At 39.3% G+C, this 21511-nt stretch overlaps 1 protein-coding gene across 1 annotated transcript; it reads right to left on the bottom strand.

Annotated features, from left to right (window-relative positions):
- Positions 1-1678: 1678 nt before the first annotated feature.
- Positions 1679-21141, bottom strand: LOC105704272 (semaphorin-5A; the record flags this gene model as incomplete). The annotated part of the gene is made up of 13 exons (XM_023433120.1): positions 1679-3363; positions 4636-4844; positions 6015-6417; positions 7207-7539; positions 8878-8957; positions 9035-9401; positions 10254-10536; positions 11387-11614; positions 13247-13504; positions 16427-16626; positions 17963-18062; positions 18895-19100; positions 20926-21141. Coding segments are annotated over 13 exons (3087 nt in total), but the record flags the coding sequence as incomplete, so codon positions are not given.
- Positions 21142-21511: the final 370 nt, after the last annotated feature.

The raw sequence follows: 21511 nt of genomic DNA, 5'->3' as shown, positions 1-21511 counted from the left end.
TGCATTTATTTTGCGCCTATTTTACGTTTTTAATTCATATTGAACATGTTTATACAATACGCGGAATAAGTCCAATTTCTTTGATTTTGCGTCCATTTTACGTTTATCACTTTATCATAAACATTTATAAATTAGTTCATATTCAACATGTTTACAAAATACGTGGAATGAACCAAATTGCGTTGATTTTGCGTCCATTTTACGCTTATCATCCTAAGACAAACATTTATAAATTAGTTCATATTCAACATGTTTATAAAAAACGCGCAATAAAGCAAATTGCATTTATTTTGCGCCTATTTTACGTTTTTCATTCTAAAATAAATGAATTCATATTGAACATGTTTATAAAATAAGCTCAATAAACCGAATTACGTTAATTTTGCGTTCATTTTATGTTTATCACTTTACCATAAACATTTATAAGTGAGTTCATACTGAACATGTATACAAAATACGCGGAATGAGCCAAATTGCGTTGATTTAGCGTTCATTTTACGTTTACCACCCTAAGATGAACATTTATAAATGAGTTCATATTTAACATGTTTATAAAATATGCGTAATAAACCAAACTTGCAAATGCATTTGATTGTTATTGTGTGAACGTAGAAAAATCGTTCATAATCATTCATTATACTTTCAATTGTTGTGCAAATATTCCGTTAAAATATACATTTCTTTTCAACTAGTTAACGCATCGACAGTTCATCACGCAAAATCAACGTTTATTTAAAACGTGTGCTTAAGGGGAAGTAAAAGTGGCATCTAGGTATCAACTTTTTTCTGAACTGAATGTACCGAATCGTCTGAAACTTTACAACATGAACATGGAGGCTACAAGGAAGGTCCCGACAGCCATGAAATTTCATTTTTAATAAAAAATTGAAAAAATACCCATAAACAAATTTTTATTCTATTCCAATTTCATGGGCGTCCGGACCTTCCTTATAGCCTCCATATAAATACTGTAAAGTTTGAATCGATTCAGTACAAAGAATTTGCAGAAAAGTTTCATAAACGAGACTTTTTTGACGCCATTTTCATCTTAATATAGATATAAAAACCGTGAGTGATAAACATTTAGGTTTTACACCTTTATTATACCGATTCCTACTTTTACGTCTATAAAACGTGCATTCTTCTATTTCGTGTTCATTGAACAGTTCCAAACTTATATCCGATTTCATAATACTAATTTCAGTCATGCTCCTACAACTAATTCTCCCAATGACGTCACTTAGGTCATGTTCTTGCTTGGAATATTTTGGCATCATCATCGTCATCATGTATAGGAATTTGGTATCATCTTCAACAGTGATACTAAAAAACTTCAACTTGTCCGATACCCAGAAGTGTCAGAAAAGAAAAACTTCAATACTATTTCATTCTGAACTTCACATAAATTCATGAACATCGCATGATGAGGATAATCGATTTATGGTTAATTTTCAGACCATTTGTTGCATGAAATGTCTGCAATATATGCATGCATCTATTTACAAACAATTTGCAGATCATTTTTGCATGAAATGTCTGCAACATATGTGCGCATAATTGTCATAATTCTGAATAAATCCCAGATAGAAATTCATGAACATCATATGATGAGGAAATTTGATTTTCAAGTAATTTGCAGACCATTTGTTGCATTAAATGTCTGCAATATATGCACGCATCTGTTTACAAACAATTTGCAGTTTCACGAACTATTGGGAATGAAATTTAATGCAAATTGTGCGTCGCTGATCAATCTGCGTTGTATTTGTTTAAATTCATTCAAATTCATTCCTAACGTCGTGCAGATGAGAATTCCAAATGAGGACACGCATGCAGCGCCCTCGCGGCGGGTTTTACGAACTATTGGGAGTGAAATTTGATGCAAATTGTGCGTCGCTGGCCAATCTGCGTTACGTTTGTTTAAATTCATTCCTGGCGCCATATAGATGAGAATTCCAAATGGGAACTCGTAAGCAGCGCCCTCGCGGCGCGTTTCGTGAACTATTGAGAGTGTAATTTATGACAAATCGTGTGTCACGTGTCTATCTGCGTTACGTTTGTTTAAATTCATTCCTAGCGTCTTGCAGATGAGAATTCCAAATAAGGACACGTATGCAGCCCCCTCGCGGCGGGTCTCAGGAACTATTGGGAGTGAAATTTGATGCAAATTGTGCGTCGCTGGTCTATCCGCGTTGCGTTTGTTTAAATTCATTCGAATTCATTCCTAACATCTTGCAGATGAGAATTCCAAATGAGGACTCGTAAGCAGCGCCCTCACGGCGGGTTTTACGAACTATTGGGAGCGAAATTTGATGCAAATTGTGCGTCGCTTGTCTGTCCGCGTTGCGTTCGTTTAAATTAATTCCTGGCGACTTGTAGATGAGATTTCCAAATGAGGACTCGTAAGCAGCGCCCTCGCGGCGCGTTTCGCGAACTATTGAGAGTGTAATTTATGACAAATCGTGTGTCACGTGTATATCCGCGTTACGTTTCTTCAAATTCATTCCTGGCGACTTGCAAATGAGAGTTCCAAGTGAGGACTCGTAAGCAGCGCCCTCGCGGCGAGTTTCACGAACTATTGGGAGTGAAATTTGTTGCAAATCATGCGTCGCTGGCAATTTGCGTTGCGTTTGTTTAAATTCATTCCTAGCGTCTTGCACATGAGAATTCCAAATGAGGACACGTATGCAGCGCCCTCGCGGCGGGTTTTACGAACTATTGGGAGCGAAATTTGATGCAAATCGTGCGTCGCTGGTCAATTTGCGTTGCGTTTGTTTAAATTCATTCAAATTCATTCCTAGCGTCTTGCAGATGAGAATTCCAAATGAGGACACGTATGCAGCGCCCTCGCGGCGGGTTTTACGAACTACTGGGAGTGAAATTTGATGCAAATTGTGCGTCGCTGGTCTGTCCGCGTTGCGTTTGTTTAAATTCATTCAAACTGAAGCCGGAAATTACGCTATTTCCGTGATTGATAATTCTAAATGTTGTTGGCTCCTGGGAACAACGTCCTACTAGTCTCTTATCACTGTTTTCAATTTACGATTGGTTCATCCTTCATGCAAAGACCATCATGTCGGCACTTGCTCCAAAACATTGTCCAGTCTGGTTTCTCGTCGACCAGGATCTATTTCCCGCTTGCAAATCCCCATAACTACCTCAGTAGTATTTATCTTGATCCAAGTCAGCACGAATATGAGGTTGGCCGTGGCTATTTCTCTTCAGGGTCGCAGATTCGTAGTCCAAACTTTTTGGGTAGAGTTTCGGACTGCCGAGGCCATTCGCGTTCGGAGTCCCTTTGCCTCGAAGAGTACCATTACCATTGGTACTTCCAGAGAAACTTGGCTGACGCTTTGCGGTGACCTAATCGGAGAAGAAGATAATGTTAATTTCAGGAAATGGTTCATTGCAGATGCGGCTGAAACCTTGAACTTGTGCTCGGATATGCTAATATTTTAATTTCAATCATTAAGGTGATGTGAAAGTGGCGTCGAAGAGGTTTTGTTTATTAAACTTTTCTCCCAACTCGGTTTGCCGAATAGTTTGAAACGTTACAACGTGAATAGGGAGACTATAAGGAAGGTCCTGACACTCATGAAATTTCAATTCTTTTCAAATTTCTTTATAGGTATTTTAAAAATAGTTTATAAGAAATGAAATTTCCCGAGTTTCGGGACCTACTTTAAGGTCTCCATATTCACGTTTTAAAGTATGAAACGATTTGAAACACCCAGTTCGTAGAAATGTTTTATGAACGATTGAGCTTTCGGATGCCACTTTCACATCCCCTTAAGGTGAAGTGAAACAAGTCTTTTCAACAAGACAAACAAGATTTTTCTAAATACCTACGTTGCCGATTGGTTTTTATATTAACAGCTGAATCGAATTATACTGAGTATTGCACTAAATGGCATACTCCATATGTTGTTTCCGTACAATAATTATAAAGAAACCAAAGTAAAACTCCAGAAATCTCCTGGATTCATGATTTCTGCGGCCCTAATTGATTGCAAGTGCCACCCTGCGCCATCTGTGATTTCAGTGTCGACTTAAGAGAAAATGAAACACCTCGAGGAAATTGATCGACGTCGATAAAGATTTTTTTAAATACCTACGTTGCCGACATTGGTTTTCATATTAACAGCCGTACCGAATTATATTGAGTATTGTACTAAATGGCATACTCCATATGTTGTTTCCGTACAATAATTATAAAGAAACCAAAGTAAAACTCCAGAAATCTCGTGGATTCATAATTTCTGCGGCCCTAATTGAATGCAAGTGCCACTCTGCGCCATCTGTGATTTCAGTGTCGACTTAAGATAAAATGAAACACGTCGAGGAACTTGATCGACGTCGATAAAGATTTTCCTAAATACCTACGTTGCCGACATTGGTTTTTATATTAACAGCTGTATCGAATTATATTGAGTATTGCACTAAATGGCATACTCCATATATTGTTTTCGTACAATAATTATAAAGAAATCCAGAAATCCTCTGGATTCATGATTTCTGAGGCCCTAATAAACTACAGAGCCTTAATTCTAACCATTTCAAGTTACAAGTCCGAAATTTCAGCCACATCACTGCAACATGTCTCAGAAAAAGAACGATTACCTTTGTGTAACTTACTTCCTTTAGAGGAACCGTCACGTATGGATTCTGTTTACTGATGTAATGAGGACTTCCAGGCACTCGCGGTCTGCGTCGTTTCAGGTAGATAAAGCAGACACCTGCAGTTAGGCCCAGGCCGATAAGAAAGCCTGCGATGCAACCCCCGACAACAGCGCCAACTGATACACCAGCCATTTCGACTCTGCGCGACTGGGCATAGGAGATTTCTGGAATTACAAAAATATTTCGTTAGGGTGATGTGAAACACGTCGAGGAACTAGATCAACGTCGATAAACAAGATTTTTCTAAATGCCTACGTTGCCGACGTTCGTTTTTATATCGACAACTGTGTCGAATTATATTGAGTATTGTACCAAATGGCGTACTCCACCTGTCGTTTTCGTACAATAATTATCAAGAAATCGAAGTAAAACTCTATAAATCCTCTGGATTCATGCTTTCTGGGGCCCTAATTGACTGCAGAGGACCCCCTGCGCCATCTGTGATTTCCAGGTCAATTAAATTTTCACTCCGAGACCTCGTATTACCATCGTTTTAGCATAGAAGCGCATACAACACTTTTTTTTGCCTTTATCCCGTTCAAATGCGAGTTTATCGATTACCAGAGTGTTCTAAATTGTCGTAAAATTGTCCTGACCCATTACTTTCTCATATTAGAGGCTTCAAGAATTGGATGTCGATTGAAATATGGGAGCTCGACGTCATTCATCGACCTTAAGGTGAAGTGAAACAACTCGAGGAACTTGATCGACGTCGGTAAAAAGGTTTTCCTAAATGCCTACGTTGCCGACGTTCGTTTTTATATTGACAGCTGTGTCGAATTATATTGGGTATTGTATCAAATGGCATACTCCACCTGTCATTTTCGTATAATAAGTATAAAGAAATCGAAGTAAAACACCAGAAATCCTCTGGATTCGTGCTTTCTGGGGCCCTAATCGACTGCAGAGGGACCCCCTGCGCCATCTGTGATTTCCAGGTTAATTAAATTTTCACTCCAAGACCTCGTATTCTCATCGTTTTAGCATAATAGCGCATACAACACTTTTTTTGCCCTTATCCCGTTCAAATGCGAGTTTATCGATTACCAGAGTGTTCTAAATTGTCGTAAAATTTTCCTGACCCTTTCGATTCTCATATCAGAGCCTTCGATAATTGTATACTGATCGAAATATGAGAGATCGACGCCATTTTGGTTCTGGTCTGGGCTGAGTTAAAAAATTCTTTTGAAAAATCCAAATTTTGAATGCGTCAGGACAATTCTTAGATGTGTCAAAGTTTCGGACAGTTTGGTCTAATACCCTTAAAAAAAAGTGTTGTACTCGAATCGACTGATTTGAAGGATGTTTCACTTCACCTTAATGTTTCATCTTACCGTTCTCCATCCAATCAGGGATGCAATTTCTGACTTCCCGGCTAGGTCCCTGGCAAGCCTCGTCCTCGGTGTGGATCAGACATTGTCTTTTCCGGTGTTGCTGATTAGCGGAGTCGCAGGGCGACCACTGTCCCCAGGAGTCCCAGCCATACAAAGACTCGCAGCTGGGCATTTCGCAAGTTTCCTTCACTTGTCCAGAGCCTTCGCATTCTCCCGGGCCGAGGCACTCTCTTGTTCTTGTTCTGAAGCCGACGCCGCAAGAGACGGAGCACTCGGACCAGTCCGTCCAACAAGACCATTGGCCATCTTCTTCGGCGTCTGAAAGGTCCCGACAAGGATGACTGTTGCAGACTCTGGTCTGCATCGCGATTCCTTCACAGGGAGCCGATTCGCATTGTTTCACCTGGAACGAGAACAAAGAATGAAGATCCAGCGCCACGCGTGGTTGGTGGTGGAAACAATAATGGTTTTTTATTGTGGCTAGCTTTATATGAAGCTGACATCGCCACCATTTTTCGGAAAAGTATAAGAGCAAAGAATTTTTCTCTTGTGCAATAAAATAGCAATTAATTTTGCAACAAATTTTATTGCATTGTGCTAAAGTGGCAATTCCAGCTTTTACTTTTTTGTGCAATAAAATAGCAATGAATTAGCAATAAATTTTGCAACAAAATTGTGCTGAAGTGGCAATTACAGCTTCATTTACTTAGTTGTGCAATAAAATAGAAATGAATTAGCAATAAATCTTGCAACAAATTTGATTGAATTGTGCTGAAGTGGCAATTCCGGCTTTATTTACTTTTTTGTGCAATAAAATAGCAATGAAATAGCAGTAAATTTTGCAACAAATTTTATTGAATTGTGCTAAAGTGGCAATTCCAACATTATATACTTTCTTGTGCAATAAAATAGCAATGAATTAGCAACAAATTTTATTGAATTGTGCTAAAGTAGCAATTCCAACATTATATACTTTCTTGTGCAATAAAATAGCAATGAATTAGCAACAAATTTGANACATCTCAAATGTACATAAAGCTGGCATTGCCACTTTAGCACAACTCAATAAAATTTGTTGCAGAATTCATTGTTATTTTATTGCGCAAAAAAAGAAATTTATTGCTCTTATAGTTTTTCGAAAAACTGGCGATGAACATCAGGTGAACATTATATGAACAATAAATGAACTAACCCTGTGCTGAGACCCTCCACCACACGCGCGATTGCATGGTGACCATAAAGACCATTCGCCCCAACCACCATCAGCATTGACGTCACTGTTCCCATTTGCATTTGCATTTCCCCGTAAACAGGATCCATCGCTCCTACAGTATCGTTCTTCTTCTTTTGCCAACTGAATTCGAACACTGGCCGAGTCTTCTGTTTGGGCACGACAGCTGAATCGGAAGCGTTTTTCTGTGTACCCGATAGTTCCAGCTTCTGCCGTTGCATTTACGGACAACCATGGCGTCCAACTCGAGTACTTTCTGGTCTCTGGGCATGGATGGGTGTTGCAGTCCTCGATCTACAATAATGCAATAATTCATTATAGCGCAACAATGTAAAGACCCAGGTACCGCTGAACGTGGAAAATCCGTAAATTAATCGTATATGAATGTTTATTGAACGTATGTAAGATGTATATAGATATCTATGAACTCTATTTTAGATACACTCAAGGGCTATCCGTAAATTAATCGTATATAAATGTTTATTGAACGTATGTAAGATGTATATAGATATCTATGAACTCTCTTTTAGATACACTGAAAGGCTTGATGTCCGGACATTAGACATAATATATATGTCGTAGATAGGTCATAGATATGATACCCTGCGGACATGAATGCCTCCTCTGCAGATACGACATCGCCTGTGCAGGTTGGGAGGGCATTGATGTCTTCCAGTGTAAACTGCGGACATGAATGCCTCCCCTGCAGGTACGACATCGCCTGTGCAGGATGGGAAGGCATTGATGTCTTCCAGTGTACCCTGCGGACATGAATGCCTCCCCTGCAGATACGACATCGCCTGTGCAGGACGGGAGGGCATTGATGTCTCCCAGTGTACAATAGATGGTTAATCCATGTCTATAGATATTCATATATATTTGTAAAGAAAAAACGAAATTCATAACACTTTTATGAATATTAATTAAAGATATTTCATTTAAATGCGCGCAATTTTTTACAGTGTAACTGCATTTTTATAGGTCTGTAAAAGCTGAATATAAACTATCAATTTAACGTTTTCGAATAATTTAGGTTTCTGTATAGGTTAATTAGACTTCTATATGTACTGAAAATATAGTGGCAGTCAGACGAGGGAATAAGTTAAGCAACATTGTCAAGAGGCAAGTATCAGATTGCTTCAAATTACGTCTTTCTAATGAAGTACCTACTTAGTACCAATTTGAAGCACAAATTGTATAGAGAAATCGAGATTACTAACAAGGAAACATTTCCAAGTGTCCACTGCCGATCTTATTGATTTTCGTATATGTTGAAGAATACAAAAATCTAAGAGACACGAGATTCCCATATTAGCAATATATTATATTATAGATATTCATATACATCCTTTAGATATTTTCCTATGTGGATGATAGACGATATCCATTTGCTACACCTATAGACCTAATATAGACGTTTAATTTACATATATTCCACTTCGTGGGTTGCCTGGGTCCATATTAGCAACATGTTATATTATAGATATTCATATACATCCTTTAGATATTTTTCTATGTGGATGATAGACGATATCCATTTGCTACACCTATAGACCTAATATAGACGTTTAATTTACATATAGTCCACTTCATGGGTTGCCTGGGATATTCCAATAGAATATGATAGTTCACCTGAAAACTGCACCCAGGACACTCCGCACCTCCTTCCCTGGGCGATGGATGATCACACGTCCTTCTTCTCATCCTGATGCCTAAATAAAGGATTAACCCTTTACTCCAAGTAAATCCTCCACTACATGAATTTAATATCATACTTCAAGGAACTTACCAACGTTACATGGCTTAGAGCATGTTCCCCATGAGCCCCATGCCGACCATTGTCCATTTTGAGGGGAAGATGTTACTTTTGCGACAGTCGGACATGGTGGAAGGTCAATGCAAACATTTTCGTCGTGATCATGGCCGACGCAAACTCGGCCCCCAAATGCTGGTTCTGGATTGGTGCAAGTGCGCCTCCTGGTTTTCATGGCGAATCCGCAAGTTTGCGTGCAAGCTGACCACGTGGACCATGCCGTCCAACCTCCATGGACGGTGCAGTTGGAGACGCGAACTTTGGGCCCGACGCAACTAGCGCCACCCTGCTTCGGTGGTGGATTGTTGCACTCCCTGGTCTGGCATTGGCAAGTGTCCATTTTCTGTGGAAATCCCATTGTCATGTACTGTTAGGTCCCACGTGGCTCTCACAGCCAAAAATAGGTTAAGGTGAAGTGAACTTGATCGACGTCGGTAAGAGACCCTTCTAAACATCTACGTTACCGACACTCGTATTTATATGGACAGCTGTGTCGAAGTATGTGGCATATTGTAATGACATACTTCATGTATCATTTCCGTAGAATAATTGTAAAGAAATCGAAGTAAAACTCCAGAAATCCCATTTTTGAGGCCCCAATTGACGGCAGAGTACCGCACGGCGCCATCTGTGATTTTAGGGTCAACTAAAGTTTCTCTCGGAGATTTCGCGTTACATTCGTTTTAGGTGGATTCGGTACACCCACTTCGTAGGAAAGTTTCATGAACGATTCACTATTTAGATGGCACTTTCACATCCCCTTAAGGTGAAGTGAAACTCTCCTTAAATCAGTCGAATTGAATAAGACACTTTTTTTTAAAGGTATTCGATCGAACCGTCCGATACTTTGGCGGTAAAAAAGATCCATCTAGACACCTACGTTACCGACACTCGTATTTATATGGACAGCTGTGTCCATATAAGTAATCACAGATGGCGCAGGGGTCGCTCTGCAGTGAACTAGGTCCTCGGAAACCATGAATCCAGGGGATTTTTCTAGTTTTACTTGGATTTCTTTATAATTATTGTACGGAAACAACATATGGAGTACGCCATTTAGTACAATACCCAATATAATTCGACACAGTTGTCAATATAAAAACCAACGTCGGCAACGTAAGTAATTAGAAAAATCTTCTTTACCGACGCCGATCAAGTTCCTCGAGATGTTTCACTTTTTCTTAACACTATCTACCTCAAGTTTATCCGAGTGCTGATGGCTATGGGAAGATCGCGAGTGTCCCGATTCGGTCCCGTGCTGGCAAGGTGTCCAGGAGCTCCAAGCACTCCATCCGCCATCTACAGGATCAGTTAGGACAGGACACGTGGTCACTTCCTGGGCCCAGTGATTGGCCAGGTAATGCTGATGAGGAGCCGGACTGCACTCCATCAGATGTTCATTCCAGCCGCAATATGGCTCCTGGGCGTTCAGACATGCCTGGCGTTTCTTGTGACGATGACATTGGTCCGCCGGTATCCTGAACAAAAGATTATCTTATTAAATTAATCTTCTTTATCTTATCTTATTAATCTTATTGGATTAAAGTGTTAAAAATAATCGGCATTACTTATGAATCTATTTCTTCTATAGGAGAGGGTTTCAACGAATTCAGGCCACGACAGCGCCACTACACGTGGGCAGCGGTACTAAATGAGCGACTCCTGCGCATGCGCGAATGTTTCGAACGGTCAATCGAGGCAATGATAAATGTTGAACCGTCATTTCGCGCAGATGAACGTTTAAGGCTCATGCGTTCGAACTTGTTCATACGTTGATCAGTCCGACCAACATGATGTTCAGCATTAATAGGTAAACACGATGCAACTATGTAGTCTTTAAGAACTTGTTCATGTGTTGATCAGACCGACCAATATGACGTTCAGCATTAATAGTTAAACACGATGCAACTATGTAGTCCTTATGAACTTGTTCATGTGTTGATCAGACCGACATGGTGTTCAACATTAATAGGTAAACACGATGCAACTATGTAATCCTTATGAACTTGTTCATGTGTTGATCAGACCGACCAACATGGTGTTCAACATTAATAGGTAAACACGATGCAACTATGTAATCCTTATGAACTTGTTCATGTGTTGGTCAGACCTACCAACATGACGTTCAGTATTAATAATTAAACGGATTGCAACGACAACTTGAAGGAAGAAAAGACCCGATACCGCCGAATCTTAAGGCCCTTTTCTTGCAACAATGATGATCACAAGATGTGGCATGAGCACAGTTACAGGTAAATAGTAGAACAGGTAGCCGACAGGTGGAGGTTGCAATAAATACGATGCACCATCGGTGCAACGGATGCTCACCTCAGAAGACCGGTCTCCATACCGACGTAGAGACTCTGCGTGGCCTTGAGGAATTGCAAGGTCACCGCAGGGGAAGGTAATGGGCCCCATACTTCCACCACGCAGGTCTCTTGCGTCCTCGGCAACACGGAGATCTTCTTTATCAGCGCATCGGTCGTCGCGACGTACAGCACCGTCACTCCACGATGCAGCTTGGTCGGCGTAACGTCCACGGCGATGTAGGTAAACCTAGGATAGAGACATAGTGATTTATAGTATGAATACTACACATAGTATACAGTTTATGGGTAAATTCTTATATGTATACTATCTAGTTTATAGGTAAATTATAGTCGAAGTTACGTTCACGGCGATGTAGGTAAACCTAGGATACAGAGATAGTGATTTATAGTATGTATGGTGTGTATAGTATGAATAGTACGCATAGTATAAAGTTTATGTGTAAATTATAGTCGAAGTTACGTTCACGGCGATGTAGGTAAACCTAGGATAGAGATAGTGATTTATAGTATGTATAGTATGAATACTACACATAGTATACAGTTTATGGGTAAATTCTAGTATGTATACTATTTAGTTTATGGGTAAATTATAGTCAGAGTTAAGTTCACAGCGACGTAAGTAAACCTAGTAAAGAGAGATAGTGATTTATAATATGTATAGTATTAATAGTGTACTGTTTATGGGTAAATTATGGTCGGCGTAACGTCCACGGCGATGTAGGTAAACCTACGATAGAGAAATAGTGATTTATAGTATGTATAGTATGAATACTACACATAGTATACAGTTTATGGGTAATTCTAGTATGCATACTATCTAGTTTATAGGTAAATTATAGTCGAAGTTACGTTCACGACGATGTAGGTAAACCTTTAATAGGGAGATAGTGATTTATAATACGTATAGTATGCATAGTATGAATAGTATCTATAGTATGAATAGTATTTACAGTATGCATAGTACATAATGATACGCCGTGGGTTCACGACCACGGCGTTGGAGGTAAACCTTTAATACGGAGGTAGTGATTTATAGTACGTATAGTAGGCATAGTGTGAATAGAATTTATAGTACGTATAGTATGCATAGGGTGAATAACATGAATAGTATCTATAGAATGTATAGTATAAATAGTACGCATAGTACGTAATAGTACGCCGTGGCTTCACGTCCACAGCGATGTAGGCAAACCTTTAATAGGGAGATAGTGATTTATAATACGTATAGTATGCATAGTATGAATAGTATCTATAGTATAAATAGTACGCATAGTACGCCATGGCTTTACGTCCATGGCGATGGAGGTAAACCTTTAATAGGGAGATAGTGATTTATAGTATGTATAGTATGCATAGGATGAATAGTATGAATAGTATCTATAGTATGTATAGTATAAATAGTACGCATAGTACGCCATGGCTTTACGTCCATGGCGATGGAGGTAAACCTTTAATAGGGAGATAGTGATTTATAGTACGTATAGTATGCATAGTATGAATAGTATCTATAGTATGAACAGTATTCACAGTACGCATAGTACGTAATAGTACGCCGTGGCTTCACGTCCACTGCGATGTAGGTAAACCTTCAATAGGGAGATAGTGATTTATAGTACGTATAGTATGTATAGTGTGAATAGTATGTATAGTATGAATAGTATTTACAGTACGCATAGTACGTAATAGTGCGCCGTGGCTTCACGTCCACGGCGATGTAGGCAAACCTTCAATAGGGAGATAGTGATTTATAGTATGTATAGTGTGAATAGTATGTATAGTGTGAATAGTATGTATAGTATGAATAGTATGAATAGTATCTATAGTATGTGTGGCTTGGAGAGTGGAATGGAGAACTTACCTCTCCAAGGTAGCAGTGTGCAATGGCGTCAAGGTGGTCCCTTGGACCGCGTCGTCCATCAGTTGGTACCTCTGGTTGTCCATGATCTGATGGGGAGCATTACTGGGTGGAGGGCCACAATGCTGTCGGTTGTGGTGAGACACTGGCTTCCTGGCCCAAGCTGCTCCTGAATTCTCCTGGTGCTTGTAGGGTCCATTGAAAGCAGCCGTGATGGCGGACATGTTGAAAGCGCATATGGCCGATCCAGCTATCGCATTACTAAAAAAGAACATGTCCGTTTTAACCACCACCTACGGTATATCTTGAAGGCCATTTTCAATCATTCTTTTATCTCTAATTACACCTAATTGCAGGTAACGATTCATTAATTCAAGGGATACTTCTTATGGCGCTGCGGTACGTCGTGCTAGTTTGGAGGTTAAGGGGATCGCATCAGAAACTGAAACTATTTTTTTAACGTTAATTACATTGGTTTACATTCATCTGGGTTTTAGTATGGACGCAGTTTGCGGAAATCGATACTCATTATTATTGTTATCTCATCCCGATCCTCATGTGCATATTTAACAACAATCTTTAATTATCTTTGTATTTTAATATCGACATGATTTACGTAGAATTTCATTTTTATACTTAATTACCATTTATATTCATTTTTATTAGTTATTGTTGCTAAATTCGATACCATCGAGCACAGTCATTTAGTTAGAGATTAATTAAAAACCATTTATTATTAACTCTTACCTTCTCAGTTTTATTTACTCACTTAATTATCATTTGCAATTTTTTTTTTATTTACTATTGATTAACCCTAAACCATCAAGCATAACTGTTTTATAATTATCTCTTACCCTCTCAATTTTATTGATACAATTAATTACAATTTACATTCATTTTTGTATTTACTATTGATAAACCCTAAACCATCAAGTATAACTATTTCGTTACAGATTAATTAAAAACAATTTATTATTAACTCTTCCCCTCTCAGTTTTATTTATACACTTAATTACCATTTACATTCATTTTTTTTATTTACTATTGATAAACCTTAACCATCAAGCATAACCAATTCGTTACAGATTAATTAAAAACAATTTATTATTAACTATTCCCCTCTCAGTTTTATTTACTCAATCATCATTTACATTCATTTTTTTTTATTTACTATTGATAAGCCCTAAATCATCAAGCATAGTCATTTTGTTAAAGAATAATTAAAATTAATTAATAGTAAACTCTTATCATCTCACAATTAAAAGTTTTACATCCAACTTGGTAACCTCGCGCGATTGTTGTTCCCTTTTCAACAATTCCAAATATATTATTCAGTCCTTTACCTCTCTTATCAATGCCGTTCTATTACACTCGACTGATGGCATCCGAGTGGCAGTGGAAAAGATAAGCTTGATTAAAAAATACCGAAGAACAGGTCGAAGATTAATGCCCGGTTCCACTAACCTCGGTTAAATTAATTTCAGGACACATTTCAAGACACATGCATACTACCCTAATACATCCTCAATCTAATTAATGTTTTCCTCGCGTTTGTGTTTTCAGGCCGAAATTCGCTTAACTGAAGTTAAACAATGGAATTTGGTTTGTAAGTTTAACTGGCGATTAAGGAAAATTAACCCGCTGTTAAAATGTAAAACCGTTTATGCAGTTTCCAGATCGAAGTTCGCTTAACTGCAGCTAAACGATGGAGTTTGGTTGATCAATCTAACTGGCGATTAACGGAAATTAATCAGGCGTTAAAATGTAAAACCGTTTATGCAGTTTCCAGATCGAAGTTCGATTAACTGCAGCCAAACGATTGAATTTTGCTGGTTAATCTAACCGACGGTTAAACAAAAATAAACACGCCGTTAAAATGTAACACTGTGCAGTTTTTAGGGCGATGTTCGGTTAAGTGAAGTTAAACGATGGAATTTGGTTTGTAAGTTTAACCGGCGATTAAGGAAAATTAACCCGCTTTTAAAATGTAAAACCGTTTACGCAGTTTCCAGATCGAAGTTCTCTTAATTGCAGCCAAACGATGAAGTTCGGTTGGTCAATCTAACCGGCGGTTACCGAAAATAAATCCGCTATTAAAATGTAAAACCGTTCGTGGTGTTTTTAGGTCGAAGTTCACTTAACTGCAGCTAAACAATAGAGTTTGGCTGTTTAATCTAACCGACGGATAACGTAAATTAACCCGATGTTAAAATGTAAAACCGATTATGCAGTTTTCAGGTCGAGGTTCGATTAACTGCAGCTAAACGATTGAATTTTGCTGGTTAATCTAACCGACGGTTAAAGAAAATAAACACGCCGTTAAAATGTAAAACTGTGCAGTTTTTAGGTCGATGTTCGGTTAACTGAAGTTAAATGATAGAATTTGGCTGTTGAATTTAACCAACGGTTAAGGACAATTAACCAGCTGTTAAAATGAAAACCGTTTGTGCAGTTTCCCGGTTGAAGTTCGTTTAACTGAAGTTAAACGATATAATTTGGTTGGTAAATTTAACCGGCGGTTAACAGAAATTAATCAGGCGTTAAAATGTAAAACCGTTTGTGCAGTTTCCCGGTCGAAGTTCGCTTAACTGAAGTTAAACGATGGAATTTGACTGGTTAATCTAACTGGTGGTTAACGGAAGTTTACCGGTCGTTAAAATGTAAATCCGTTCGTGCAGTTTTTAGGTCGAAGTTCACTTAACTGAAGTTAAACGATATAATTTGGCTGGTCAATTTAATCGGCGGTTAACTGAAAATTAACCGGCTGTTAAAATGTAAAACAGTTCGTGCAGTTTCCCGGTCGAAGTTCGCTTAACTGAAGTTAAACGATGGAATTTGACTGGTTAATCTAACTGATGGTTAACGGAAATTTACCGGTCGTTAAAATGTAAATCCGTTTGTGCAGTTTTTAGGTCGAAGTTCACTTAACAGAATTTAAACGATATAATTTGACTGGTAAATTTAACCGGCAGTTAACAGAAAATTAACCGGCCGTTAAAATGTAAAACCGATCGTGAAGTTTCCCGGTCGAAGTTCGCTTAACTGCAGCTAAACGATGGGGTTTGCTTGGTTAATCCAATCGGCGGTTAATGGGAATTAACCCGCCGTTAAGATGTTAAGCAAAGGATGAACTTTTTGACCGAGGTTGGTGGAACCGGGCATAATTCTCGAAGGAATTCTCACCTGGGAGTCATGAAGGTGGCGTATACGATACCCTCGTCGGGGTGATAAGCTGCGCCTTGTATCTCGTCGTAGTAAAATGGGAATTCCCCAGGTAACGAGCAGTTGAGTCGAGCCTTGCTGAATGTCGTCCAGGTGTCTCTCATCAGGGTCTGGCCCCCAGGGTCGTTCTTGCAAACTCGGGCTATCCTCGAGTAGATCCTCTGCAAATGATAAGAGAGGAACGCTATCAAGAACTCTGACTGATAAGCATAGGAATGACGGGCGAATTCCTAAATGAGCACTATTTGCGCGAGCATTCAGTTCGAGTACGTACGCGGATAAAAATAACGGCCTCAAGATGATGTGAAACACGTCGAAGAACTTGATCGACGTCGGTAAAGAAGATTTTTCAAAATACTTACGTTGCCTACGTTCGTTTTTATATTGACAGCTCTGGCGAATTATATTGGGTATTGTACTAAACGGCATACTCCATACATAGTTTTCATACAATAATTATAATGAAAAGGGTTATGAATTTCGTTTTTTTTTACAAATATATATGAATATTTATAGACGTGGATTATTTATCTATTGTACACTGGGAGACATCAATGCCCTCCCATCCTGCACAGGCGATGCTATATCTGCAGGGAAGCTTTCATGTCCACAATGTACACTGGGAGACATCAATGCCCTCTCATCCTGCACAGGCGATGCCACATCTGCAGGGGAGGCATTCATGTCTGCAATGTACACTGGGAGACATGAATGCCTTCCCATTCTGCACAGGCGATGTCGTATCTGCAGGGGAGGCATTCATGTCTCCAGTGTAGACTGGGAGACATGAATGCCCTCCCATCCTGCACAGGCGATGCCGTATCTGCAGGGGAGGCATTCATGTCTCCAGTGTAGACTGGGAGACATCAATGCCCTCCCATCCTGTACAGGCGATGCCGTATCTGCAGGGGAAGCATTCATGTCTGCAATGTACGCTGGGAGACATCAATGCGCTCTCATCCTGCACAGGCGATGTCGTATCTGCAGGGGAGGCATTCATATCCTCCAATGTACACTGGGAGACATCAATGCGCTCTCATCCTGCACAGGCGATGTCGTATCTGCAGAGGAGGCATTCATGTCCTCCAATGTACACTGGGAGACATCAATGCTCTCCCATCCTGCACAGGCGATATCGTATCTGCAGAGGAGGCATTCATGTCTGCAATGTACACTAGGTGTCATCAATGCCCTCCCATCCTGCACAGGCGATGTCGTATCTGCAGAGGAGGCATTCATGTCTGCAATGTACACTGGGAGACATCAATGCGCTCTCATCCTGCACAGGCGATGCCGTATCTGCAGGGGAGGCATTCATGTCCGCCATTGTACCTATCTACGACATACATGTCTAATGTCCATCAAGCCTTTCAGTATATCTAAATGAGAGTTCATAGATATCTATATATATCTTACGTACGTTCAATAAATATTAATATACGATTAATTTACGAATATTCCACGTTCAGCGGTGCCTGGGTTGTATGTAATATTTACCTTCCCACAATTGATGTACTCCACCGCCGATTCTCGAAATAGAAAATAGACGTGGTCTTCCGTCTCGAAGCTGACCACAAATTGGGGGTCGTTCAACCACCTGGAAAATGGAACGATGTATGGAATGTATATATATATATATATATATAAAATTGTAGTTGTAATAATAATAAAGTTATATAAAAAAAAATTTTAAACATATATATAATACATAAACTGACTCTTTCATATCACCTTAAGTAGAAAGAAAGTAATAGATAATTTAAGACGGATTACTAATGGTCACTTGAAATCCAGTTGCTCTTTATACGTTAACATTTTAATTAACAAGCCAGCTCAGAAATTGTAGAAACCAACCAGTTGCGAAATTAATCCCTAATTAATGGGCTGCAGTTCAAACGTGCATTTCTGTGATAAAGCTGTTTGCAATCTCGTTTGGTCTCCAAGAACGCGACAGAATGTTGCATTTAAGAATAAATAGCTGCCCTTGCCACAGGATCAGAGTTGAACATGTAGTAACTCATGTTCACTTGATGAACACATGGGAGAATTGGAATACTAGATTATATAGAAGTGTCCGATAATAATCGTGAAGTAAAAGAAATGTATTTTTAATATATGTTCATAAATTAAAAAGTATAATTTCTATACATGTTTACAAATTATTGAAACTGATTATATNCGCGAAAAGAAAGATGGCCGCCGTCGAGCGGAACGAAAATATTAGAAAAATTTAAAATAAAAAACATAATTTCTATACATGTTTACAAAGTATTGAAACTAAATATGTCATTGAGATTTTCAAGAAATATTTCAGATATCTTCGAATGAAATCTACAAGAAATCTTGAAAAATCTGTCGCTTGAGATATTTAGCAAAGATTACAAATAAATATTAAAAAATTATTCTATGCTACTAGGGGTATTACATACCTCGAGTCATACTGATGCGTCCTGAGACTGGGTGAGGCGAGTGTCCTGTAAATCGCAGGATCGGATCCTGAAAAATCCGTCGGTGCACCTGCGAATAAACCACCTGATGGCCCCCTAGCCAAAAGTGCAGTCACATTTGCATGCGGCGAATAAGGACACATTGCCACCCCGGAGACCCAACTTGTTACGCTGTTGATGTTTTCGATCTGCAAAATAAAAATCAGGAAATGTGATGTATGAGAATGTTTAGAACAACAAATGGTAGGTATATATTCTGTGTGGGTACTTTCATTTCGATGCCGTCCTTTTTATTTATAATTATTAACATTAATTGACGTTAGATATCGCCAGAAGATATCGTATTACGTCTTATATACGTATATGTTCTGTGTGGGTACTTTCATTTCGATGCCGTCCTTTTTATTTATAATTATTAACATTAATTGACGTTAGATATCGCCAGAAGATATCGTATTACGTCTTATATACGTATATAATACGTACATATTCTGTGTGGGTACTTTCATTTCGATTCCAAGTCCTTTCTATTCGTAATTATTAATACTAATTGACGTTAGAATCGAGCTGGTCGTTAGGTATTGCTAGTAGATATCGTACTATGTCTCATATACGTATATGATACGTAATATGACCTTATACACATATATGAGACGTATATGGTACCTGTACGGTCTGCGTGGGTACTTACATTTCGATGCCAAGTCCTTTCGGTTCATAATTAATAATATTAATTGACGTTAAAATCGAGTCAGTCGAACTTTTCTTGTCAAGTTGATTTTGTTTGGTTGTATGGTTCCGTTTTGAATACGAATCCGCAAGTAGCTAGGACGGAAGTACCGAGCAGCATTTACTCTGAGTGAGCTGCATCCCAGCATTTACTGATTAATGATGTTGTTAGCGGTGCGTTCAAGCGAGTAACGATTCTAGCTGCATACTGAAGGTAGACCAGGGCAGTTTTATGCCTAACGGAGCTTAACAGTGCCTGCCATCTCCTTCTATCTTTCTTCGCCTCTCTACTTTATGGTACACCATGTACAACGGCGGACATGAATGCCTCCTCTGCAGGTACGACATCGCCTGTGCAGGATGGGAGGGCATTGATGTCTCCCAGTGTATATTGTGGACATGAATGCCTCCCCTGCAGGTACGACATCGCCTATGCAGGATGGGAGGGCATTGATGTCTCCCAGTGTACATTGTGGACATGAATGCCTCCCCTGGAGATATAACATCGCCTATGCAGGATGGGAGGGCATTGATGTCTCCCAGTGTATATTGTGGACATGAATGCCTCCCCTGCAGGTACGACATCGCCTGTGCAGGATGGAAGGGCATTGATGTCTCCCAGTGTACATTGTGAACATGAATGCCTCCCCTACAGGTACGACATCGCCTGTGCAGGATGGGAGGGCATTGATGTCTCCCAGTGTACACCTTACGTGGCCGATCATTTTTTCTCGCCTTGTGCTTAGTTACTCCTCATTGCGTCGTTCCGCAAGACCGTTCTTCGAAGAACGCCTAATCGACTCCATGGAAAGTATTAAGATGATATGGAAGGTGCTGAGAAATTTAACACTGTCCATAAACTAAAATGCATCTATACTCTTTTTGGCGGGAACGTCATTTTGAATACTCAAGCGATAACATAACCTGGCGCATCCCGTTACCGTCATTTATATTTATGCTGAAGTCTTTTACAGTCTATGATGAGAATTATCCGAACTGAAGCGTTCCTTATGTCATTTCGGAAAAGTAATGATGAAGAAATCCAAGAAAAAGCGTCAAAATCCCGTGATTTCATGATTTAGGTACTCTAATAGACCAACTATGCCATCTGTGACGTTTAGCTGCAACTAAATGTTTGCTCTACAAAAATGTGTCTCATGAGGAAGCTAACATTCGTTCCCCCTACGGAGTGTATAGTGAAAGATAAGCCCGGGTCTTATCACTCCAAAGTACCATAGATTAGTGGTCAATTTACGTGGGCATTTTTATCAATGTGGTTCTTACCTCTCTCCATGTGCATTGCGGGCTGAAGGCATTTGTTCCACATGTGAAAAGGCTCTTGCCGTTGCTGAGCAAGACCTTGATGTAATTGTGACAGTCTTGAGCACTTTGACCCTTGTCTTGACAAACGGAAGCCTTGTCTGGGGGTGCTGGCCATGATGCGTGCTCCAAAGGTGTCAGCAATGTCAATGTTAGCCTGTATAGATTGTCCCTGGAAAACAAAATGGAAAGACATGTTTAATAATTGTAAAACATGTAGGTTTCAAAAGTCTTTTTCCATTGCTGAGCTTTGAAACGGCGTAAAATGTCAATAATACATCTCGAAGGCTGCTTTCAAACCCCCTTAATCAAATTGTTCAGGTTATCAGCTCATTTTCTTACAGTATAAGTTCTAAAAGTTTTCGTTTCCTAAGCTCTTGAACGGCGTAAAATATCAATAATACACTTCGGAGGCCGCTTTCATACCCCCTTAACGAAATTATTCAGGTTATCAGCTCATTTTCTTACAGTATAAGTTCTAAAAGTTTTCGTTTCCTAAGCTCTTCAATGGCGTAAAATATCAATAATACACTTCGGAGGTTGCTTTCAT

Source organism: Orussus abietinus, unplaced genomic scaffold (assembly GCF_000612105.2).
Source record: "Orussus abietinus isolate OABI.00-Male unplaced genomic scaffold, Oabi_2.0 scaffold548, whole genome shotgun sequence".
Classification (NCBI taxonomy): Eukaryota; Metazoa; Arthropoda; class Insecta; order Hymenoptera; family Orussidae; genus Orussus; species Orussus abietinus.
This window is presented reverse-complemented; position numbering and strand designations above follow the sequence as displayed.